Consider the following 9,695-nt stretch of genomic DNA (forward strand, 5'->3'; position numbering starts at 1 on the left):
GGCGATGATCGATTGCGTATAATACATGCACAATCTAAGCACCATGAGTATGCATGATGTGAGATGGAGGGGACTAGTCACTAGGTATTGTTAGGAAACATGGAAACAAAAAGTATTTTCACCATTATAACCCAATGGACGACATATTTGAGTGCTTATATCTTTTGATTCTTTCCTAGTGTTGCCATTTCAAGACCCTTTGTCCTACTTAACCAGGTCAAAACCTCACAGACAATGAGATTCTCATTCCAAGTATGTGACTTCTTCTCCTTGGTTGGGATGGGAATTGAGTTGGGCTTGGGTACCCATGGGTATCCGGAGTGAATATCGAAGTTGTCGGGCGATCTTGAACCAGATAGACACGAACATATAGTGAGCAAAGCCCGCTTTGGCTGGCTTATGACGAAATAATATAACAAATTTTGCTGGATCATAACATAATTTCATTTGAAGTGAACCCTAAAAAGAGACCATAGTCCTTACTATGCTGTGTTTAATTCTCATCTACTTTTGTGGTTTACTACCTATTTTTAGTAATACCCATATCAATATTTCAACTTTATCGTCAAATTCGTCCATAATCTGGAAAATTGGGGCAAAGAGATGACAATAATAATAACAATAAATAGTTTTCGAAAAGAGATTACAACCATATCTTACTATGTATGTTACACAGTAACTAGTAATACATAAAAAAAAAGCATAATCAGAAGCCTGACCAGACGAAAATCCTTTAACAACAACCAACCAACCTAAAGTGGTTGAATTAAAACAAGAATTCTACTTAAAAACAAACTAAGACCAAAATTGGAAAACTTAAATTCAAGCAGAACTTGTGAATTATGAGAAGAAATGTTGGCACATAAAGGGGTAATAAGAAAATCGAAAGGAAGCAATCAGGATTACCGATATATCGTGAACCAGGAGAAAAGGGTTGGTTTCCTTTTTTGATCTGTACCAGGAGATCCAGCAGAACTAGCTACTTCACATGCATAGTATATGTTTCTCTCTGTCTCTCTTTCCTCCTCCACTAGTAATATAATTTGGCCTATTGCTTACAACAATTTACCTTTTTCGGGATTTATCTCTTCTAACTTTAATAATTTTTCGAGCAGATTTATCACCACCACCATTGCTTCCAAGTGAGAAACTACCACCAGGAGTACCAGTAGCCTGAAATGGAGATGGATTTTGTGGCGGGACTGGATTTTGTGGAGCGCCGAATTGAAACATAGAAGCTCCTCCTGGGGCGGGAGAACCGAATGTGAATGGTGAAGGTGAATTCACTGGTTGACCAAATGTAGGAACTGCTGAAGCTGGGGCATTCATGGTGTCCTCGGCCATGCTATCTTCCATGCTCATCTGGTCATTTGGGGATGCAGAACCAAATGGATTAACTTGGTTTCTGTTTCCAAACATAGAGCCAATAGGGGAGGAGAGAGAAGTTGCAGTAGTAGTAGGGGCAGTAAATGAAAATGCTGATCCTGATGATGAACCCACGGATGCTCCAAATGTTACTGGTGCTCCAAAGGATGTAGGAGTTGCTGATGGTGCTCCAAACGAAAATCCTGCTGCTCCAGAAGATGCAGAACTGGCAGCAGGAGTTGCTGCAGATGCTCCGAATGAGAATAACCCAGTTGCTGGAGAAGATGCAGAGCCCACAGCAGGAGTTGCTGCCGATGCTCCAAATGAGAACCCGGTTGCCGCAGAAGATGCAGAGCCCGTAGAAGGAGTTGCTGCCGATGCTCCAAATGAGAACCCGGTTGCTGCAGAAGAGCCCGCAGCTGGAGTTGCTGCCGATGCTCCGAACGAAAACCCAGTTGCTGCAGAAGATGAAGAGCCAGTAGCGGGAGCTGCTGGTGATGCTCCAAATGCGAACCCAGTTGCTGCAGAAGATGAAGAACCAGTAGCAGGGGATGCTGACGCGGCTCCAAATGAGAACCCAGTTGCTGCAGAAGATGAAGAACCGGTAGCAGAAGTTGTTGCCGATGCTCCGAATGAGAACCCTGTGGTTGCCGGTGATGGTGAAGAACCAAACCCAGAACCAAAAACGGGCGATGCAGTAGACTGAGAACTAGAACCGAATAAACTACTAGTATCACTGCCAGAACTGCTAGAAACAGCACTGGTGGAGAATGACGTGGACGAATTTGAACCAAACATTTTGGAACCAGTGGATGAAGACCCAAATGTGAAAACACTCGAGCTTAATGTAGAAGAGCCACTCAACCCAAAGGATGGAGAAGGAGAAGACGAATCAAACTGACTTGGCATGCTCTTGGTAGATGGTACAACTCCAGTTCCATTTTCAGAAGGAGCCTTCCCCTGAGCACTGAACAGAGATCCAGTTGTGGCAGCAGAAGCATTGGAACTTTGAGATTGGTTATTAATAGACAAGTTTGCTGTACTTGATGGACCTGAAGCACCGAAACTAAAAACACTGTTTGTTGTACTTGTCAAAGAAGGTGATGAAGCGCCAGGTAAATTTCCAAAGAGTGAGGTCTGCTTTGTTTTGTTTTCTGAATCTGTAGACTCTACACCAGAAGCTGCCAGTGGCAGCGAGGTCACCTTAGTAGATGAAATAGCTGGTGCAGAGGAAAGAGAACCAAACTGGCAAGGTGCAGATGAGAAGCTAGACGTTGCAGAAGTGGTAGATTGACCGCCATTAGCATTTGCTATAACTACTGGGACGGAGGTTGAAGCAGGGGGAACAGCAGGAGTTGAAAACACAGTAGTAGTCGAAGAAAATAAACCATTAGTCGAACTCGAATTAGAAGAACCTCCAAAGGAAAAAATATTTGTTGCAGCTGATGTGGATACTGGGGAGAAAATAGAGTTTTCAGGGTGTTTGAACAAGTCTCCAGCTTTCTCAGTCTTCTCAGAATCACTTTTAACCAATTCCACAGCTTCAGGTGCAGTTTTTGTTGCATGAACAGCCAAAGCGGAAGGACTGCAGTAAGGATTCCAAAAGAAGAAAGTCAGAGATACATTAGTTCTGCATAAGTTAACATCTTGCTTAAGTAGATTAAACTGGGAAATATATGATGCTTCCAACAATACCCCTATACCAAAGATAGTTTCCATCAACACCGAAGGTGAAGAAAAACCCTTGGTTTTGATCCATATTCCATACAGCATCTCATTCTAGAATACATAGAGACCATGTCCTCAAATCTGACTAGTACCACAAATCAACACGTGTAACCATCTATGCATATGTTGTTAAAGGCACCACTTCAGACCCGCCACGACCCTACTTCATAACTAGGGGCCCCCTCTGACTGGTACAGCATCTCATTCTAGAATACAGCATCTCATTCTAGAATACATAGAGACCATGTCCTCAAATCTGACTAGTACCACAAATCAACACGTGTAACCATCTATGCATATGTTGTTAAAGGCACCACTTCAGACCCGCCACGACCCTACTTCATAAATAGGGGCCCCCTCTTAGTTAATGTTTCTTGACTAACTAAATGACCACAGTAAACTATTTGGCGTGGCAATTGAAATAACATTGAAATAATATCGTTTACATGTTGATTTAACTAACTAAATTATCAGTAAGTTAATATCCATATTATGTTATGAATTTACGAGATATAAATATGACGTGTCTCCCCACCTTTCCCCTCCCTACCCTTCTCTACTAACCTTAGACTCCACCCATCCCTACTTTCACCTCTGACAACCTCAATCTATGGCTCTATGCAACAAGGAAGTACACCAACACATTATGATAAAGCAAGATGATGGAAAAATAGCTACTAGGTTGTGTACTATATGTAAATCGCTTGAAAGCATAAACTGACCTGCTTGATGCTTCTGGCTTTGGATCTGATTTAACCCCAAGTACTATGCCTGAAGTTTCAAATTTAGAAACCTTGTCGGAGCTCTTGGATGTAAAGTTGGAGACAGGAGTTGCAGTTTGGTTTTTTGGCTCTGCTAGTTCAACTGATAAGTGGGGCTGAGAAGCAAGTGTAGATGGTGATGCTGCCGTAGTGGAAGGTGTGACGGCAAAAGCAAAGCCTGAGTCTTTGGGAAGTGCCTTACCATCAGAAATTCCAGTATCAGTGCCATTAGCTACGGAACTTCCAGGACTTGTTTCAGAAGAAACAAGAGGATTCCCAAATGTTACTGTTTTAGCAACAAAGGTCCTGCTCTCCACCGCAGGAGTCAGTTTTTCTTTTCCTGCGTTCAATGTCGGTGCAGCTATACCACTATCACTGTCATCATCCAGTTCGAGATAATCCTTCAAAACCAAAGTTAAAACATAAGCAAAACATAAGCATGTTGTGAGAAGCTTGAAGCATCTGATTTTGAAAGTAATTAAATTTACATCAAGACAAATGTAGGCAAGGTATTAAATTAAGGTCCGCTTGGAAACCCAATTTTTGAGAAAAAAATTTTGGTTAGTGGGGAAACGGCTACAAACATATGTATTCATGTAAATGGCGGAAATTGTGTAAGTGATGGAAATGTTAGCAAACAGTACGAGAAGCATAGCATAGATAGCATGACACGAAGTCCTACCAGTAACTGTTGTAGAAATGGAATAATTTTGACTAAATGTGTCAAATTTAATATTATGGTCCTAGGTCAAAGTTCACCAAAACCTGAGGATCAAAATTGTGAAATCAGTAGAATTAAAATTATTCGCCTAACTGTTCTGGATCCCCCTGTAATCGATTGTAAGGCTAGGTAGTCTAACTAAAAAGTCTAAAGTCCTCTTTCAATACAAAATTTTATTTTACTACTTGCGCAATCACAAGTGCATACCTCGTGTGCACTCATTTGGAAAGCTCGTTTTGGTGGAGACTTCACAACAGGATCGGAAACGTTTAAATCTGAAGTCTTGTCACTGGGGACATCTTTAGTAGATCCCGTAGCCTGTAAGCCGTTTGGCTTGGGACCATTTTCATCAGTCATGTCTTGCTTTGCAGGAGCTGAATTTCGGGGACTAGGTACAGACCTACCACCCAGACAATCCGTATTAACCGGGTTTTGTGCATTACGTAAGAACATTGACGAGTTGACTTCTTCGAGACTTCTAAGAGCCTTTCCCTGTAACATGCTAAGAGTCAACTTAGAAGGTGATTTTTCCCTTGCAGCAGCAAGCCTGAGCTCAGATGATTTCTGTTTGGGTGAGTCGACCAACTTATCAAGCTGATGCAATATTTTTTGGGCCATTTCAGTAGACTGGGAAGGGACAGATGAAAAATTTGTAGTGTTAATGCTATCACGGCCATTTTCTGACTGGCTTAGATCTGATGTGATACGTTTTGATTCGTCCAACAGGGAACGTCTTTGGGTTGACAAAGCCTCTCGAGGAGCATGAGAACCATCAGCAATTACAGGATTAGAAAGAGAGCTTCCAGGTGCCGATAAGATCATGTTTTTTGAAGGAGACATCCCCAAGCTAGTTTTCTGGCGAATTCTTCGGATGGGACCAACAGAACCAATGTCGTTATCCAATAGCGAAATCCTCCTTTTGGAGGCCTACACATTCATTATAACCAAACCAGTAATCAGAGGATGAAATGATGAAGCCCAATAAGAACGATCAGTAAAAAGCTGCATTTTTTTAAGGTCGAACTCACAATCACCTGTTTGCCATCAGAAGGTGTGTTTTTCTCCCATTTCAACTGAGATGATGTTGATGGGGTCATATGTGCCTCAATCTAGAAACATAACAACGAACAATGAGAAAAATAAAGGATGGTGGAAAAAAACAGAACATCGTCACTTTCAAATTCCAAGACCGTGTACCTTTGGAGTACCAGAGTTATGACCTCGAGAATATGGTGTACGAGCCATGCTGTATATTGCTGATCTGCCTCGAGGTCTGGGGGTCGTATACCCATTTTCAGAAACACCAGAAAAGCGATCAGCATGCCTTGGTCCAAGTGACATACGAGGCGATTTTGGAGTAAATGGTACATTATTTAACAGTGGCAGGTCTTGTCTTAGTGCTTGACTACGCAAACCTAGCATTGATGGGGATACTTTTGAAGGCCTATTCCCCATGAAGGCTTTTGCCAGCTCAGCTGGTGAAGCAAGTTCTTGTTCGAGAGCCTGCAAAGAATAACACCTAATGAGTGAAAAATTAAGAATTGTCCGAAATGTGCCACATCCTTTCATCAATGACTTGCAAGTTGCTTTACTTTGTGAATCAGAACTAAAGCAAAAGGTGGAATTGTTTCCTACATTTGAACTGACAATAGGAGCTGAACCCCTCCCAAGTAACTTTTGGCTGTCTATTCCATTTTTTTGAAGTACCACTTGTTCCGGCTCCAAATTGTCTTGGGTCGTCACCGTCCTCGACGAGCTTGGGAGAGATGTTCTAATTCCATTCTCTGAAGGTAAATCAACAGTTCTTGAGTGAAGCAATTCTGTCAAACGATCAATCTCGGCTCTGTACACCAGCAAACATTCATTTCAAACAGAATACCACCATCAGAAAGTATAATCATGTTTAGGTGACGCAAGCACATGAAATACATAAATGGCGAGGTGATGCAATCTCAGCTCAGGCAAGGAAACTTTAATAAGGTATCGCCTTACATGCACATTGAAGGAGCAAGGCAAGAAACATTCGAGCGTAAATAAAATGTAAGCATTTTGTGTAAGAAGATTCGGTAAATTGAACAATTATAGTACATGAAATACAAAAATAGTTTAATTAGTAATAAGAAGTTCAATTACTAACATTTAAAATAAATCCTGCCATTAACTATTAACATACAACATATTATGTAACAACTAAGAATATAACAAAACTTTAAAATAAAAGTGAGAAAAAGATAAACCGATGCTAGTGATGGATTAGGGATGTGTTGGCCATTAAGAAATTAAATTGCTCATTCACAAGTACTCTCCAACTAAATATAAGATGGCAAAACTGGAAACATGATGGATAAGAGAACTAAATTTAGATGTAAATAATTGCTTCTCATAATACTATTCATGTCTTGCTTGGTGTGCGCTTGGCCTTAAGCCCTGAACCTTAGGTGATATAGGCACAGTGAGAGCCTTGAGCGCTTCTTCCACCTTTAGGTATATATTATTGTCAATTGCAGTCGAGAAGGGAAGAACAAAAATAAAAGTGATCATTGCAAACCTACTCAAATGCTCCTTGATAAGTCATGAGGATAATTCTATCAACATGATATACATAAAGGATTTGAACCTGGCTCAGGGCACTGTTTCTTGTTTATTCGTATTTATGTAGATAGTAAATCATGTAATTCATCAAACTGCGGTAGATATATAATTTGATATACAGTGATTAACGGTTCACATACGTCCAAATTATTGTATGAATATCAACTGACTAAACAAATATAAACACCGTACTTCGAACCTTAGTCAAGCAACTAGAGTTCACAACACAATAATCATGAGAAACTTGCAGATTCACTTGCCTTGTGAATGTTTTTTGTCCAAGAATTTGCTCCAGATCATTAATCCCACTGGCTTGGGAACTGGTATTCGGGTAGTCACCTTCTCTGTGAACATGTCCATTTGCACCAGAAGATCGAACCTGTGCACCAAAGTACAAGATAAAGCATGGAAGTAAATCCCGTAGGTTCTTGGAACCATAGCAACTGATCCAACTGAAGATAGCTTTCAAAATATTGGGAGTATAATATATATGGTTTGTGGTCACTCCGGTGCAAAAGTAAATACACTCTCGTGCCCCATTATGATCCATATTAGCCAACTCAATATTTCTTAGAGACAAGTTGGCAGACTTCCCAAGATTTGAAGGCAATATCAGCAAAATAGATGGTCTAACAAAATACCATATTCCAAACAAGAAGCAAACAATCTTAGATATGGTTCAAGGTTTCGTGTTTAGTTTAACAAGAAATATTTTTCCTCAAGTTAACCATTTTATAGAGTATAGACTATACGGAAAATCAACTTCAGTAAGACGAGACATTTATGTACTTCCATGCAGCAGAAGAAAATAAATTCAGAATTATCACCCTAAAATACCATTCTAACTTACAGTAAGATCAGCTTCTCGAGCATTTCCCCTTGGTTCATGATCGGTCTCTGAACAGTCAAAACGTAACACATTAGCACGAATTGTTTATCAGAAACATCATAGTTGCACACGCAACTCCTCAATTAAAGCATGAAATATGTTTAGAAGCATGTCAGGGTAAGTAATGTAATTTTGAAAAAAAGAAACCAATGAACAAAACGAAAAATTTAAGTGGAATCCAGTCTTTTTAACCCTAGATATCAAAGTTAGGGTTTTTCTTCTCTTAATAATGTTTTAATGAATGGAGGAATATCCATGCATATCTCTTTCATACTGTCTATTTGATTAGCATTTAAGTTTCCAAATAATATCAAGTTAGATTCTTTTTTCGCTTTAAACCTCTGCTAGACTGAATTTACAATATTATTAAGACTGCCCATCAAATAACACGAAATATTTCTCAAACCTCATGGCAATAAAAAGCCCTAAAAATCAATTAAGAGACTCCAACCAATCTCTAGTCAGATTCCACATTCCTGTCGTTACCACCTCTTATAGATAATTAACTATGATATCAACCAACTAACAATAAAAGATACAAATTTTACCAATTAATTGTCAAATTATCCACCAATTAAAAACAAATAGCATTAACCCTAGAGCACCAAAACCCTAGATATACAAAATCCCAAAACTAACTATCTTAAACCCCCAAACCATTTAATGTCAGAATCCCATTAAGAACAGCAAAATCGAATTAATCCAACACAATTAAAGAGAATGATGAACAAAAACCTGACCTGATACAGAAGGTGGAGCCGGAAGATTCTTCCTGAATAGAGAGGAGAAGAAAACCTGAGCACTTTTAGTAATGATTCTAGATGCTGGATCAACAATTTTTGAAAACCATCGATTTCTGCTACCTTCAATAGGGTTTCTAATAGCCGTTGGAGGTCGTTCATAAGGGGTAGAGTTTCTACGAAACCCTGGTCTCTTACGAAACTTCCCTCCAGCTCCACCTTCGTATGAAGCTGCCGGCGGCGTAGCCATTAAAGCTCTACTTGGAAGGTTTTGAAGAGAGAGAGAGAGAGAGAGAGAGAGAGGAAAATGTTTCAGACAGGCGTAATAGGGTTTTTAATCGAAAGAGAAAGAGGCGAGAGTAAAATATCAAATAAACCCCCAAATATGATCAGAGGGAAAGTGATTTTGCCACAGCAACGTCTATTATTAGAAAAACACAAATACGCACTTTTGATTTTTACGGTTAGGGTCCTCTAATGGCCACTACGTTCGGGATAAAATTTTCGCCATCTTTTTTTTTTTTTTATTTGTTTGCTCGTGGCGGCACCATTTTCTTTTACCACTCTAGCAAGGATGGTCGGTAAATTACGATTGGCGGCAATTTTTAGTATTTTCTCATCACATTTTTCTCTCTCCTCGTTCGACCATGCCACATTCGACACTATTTCTCTCTTTCTTTTCTTTTTATTCTCTCTCCTCTTCTCCCTCTTTCTCTAACCGGAGCTGATAGAGGGACTTAGGGGCGGAACCAGAAAATAGTGTGAGGGAGGGCAAAGATGAAATCTAAAAAAAGATATCATACATAAAAATTTTGTGGGAGTCAAAATTACTATTAGAAGTCAAATTTCAGGGAGGGCCACTGCCCTCCCCGGCCACCCCCTAGTTCCGCCCCTGGAGG

The 9,695-nt window shown here is 40.0% G+C and overlaps 1 protein-coding gene across 2 annotated transcripts; it reads right to left on the reverse strand.

Annotated features, from left to right (window-relative positions):
- Positions 1 to 604: 604 nt before the first annotated feature.
- NUP1 (nuclear pore complex protein) lies at positions 605 to 9,331 on the reverse strand. 2 transcript variants are annotated; one of them, XM_086655148.1, is made up of 9 exons: positions 8,797 to 9,331; positions 8,018 to 8,064; positions 7,428 to 7,546; positions 6,211 to 6,418; positions 5,773 to 6,078; positions 5,610 to 5,684; positions 4,783 to 5,502; positions 3,816 to 4,255; positions 605 to 2,950 (listed from the first exon to the last, which is right to left on the reverse strand). In XM_086655148.1, exons 1-9 carry the CDS (start codon positions 9,044 to 9,046, stop codon positions 1,066 to 1,068), a joined length of 4,050 nt encoding a protein of 1,349 aa, XP_086511274.1. In that variant the 5' UTR covers positions 9,047 to 9,331; the 3' UTR covers positions 605 to 1,065. The 2 variants fall into 2 exon arrangements, with proteins under 2 accessions (XP_086511274.1, XP_086511273.1); XM_086655147.1 differs by having other exon boundaries at positions 5,604 to 5,684; positions 8,797 to 9,293.
- Between the last annotated feature and the right edge of the window lie 364 nt (positions 9,332 to 9,695).

The sequence above is a fragment of the Eschscholzia californica genome, unplaced genomic scaffold, assembly GCF_041429995.1.
Source record: "Eschscholzia californica isolate CP2 unplaced genomic scaffold, dmEscCali1.0.p SCAF_1, whole genome shotgun sequence".
Classification (NCBI taxonomy): Eukaryota; Viridiplantae; Streptophyta; class Magnoliopsida; order Ranunculales; family Papaveraceae; genus Eschscholzia; species Eschscholzia californica.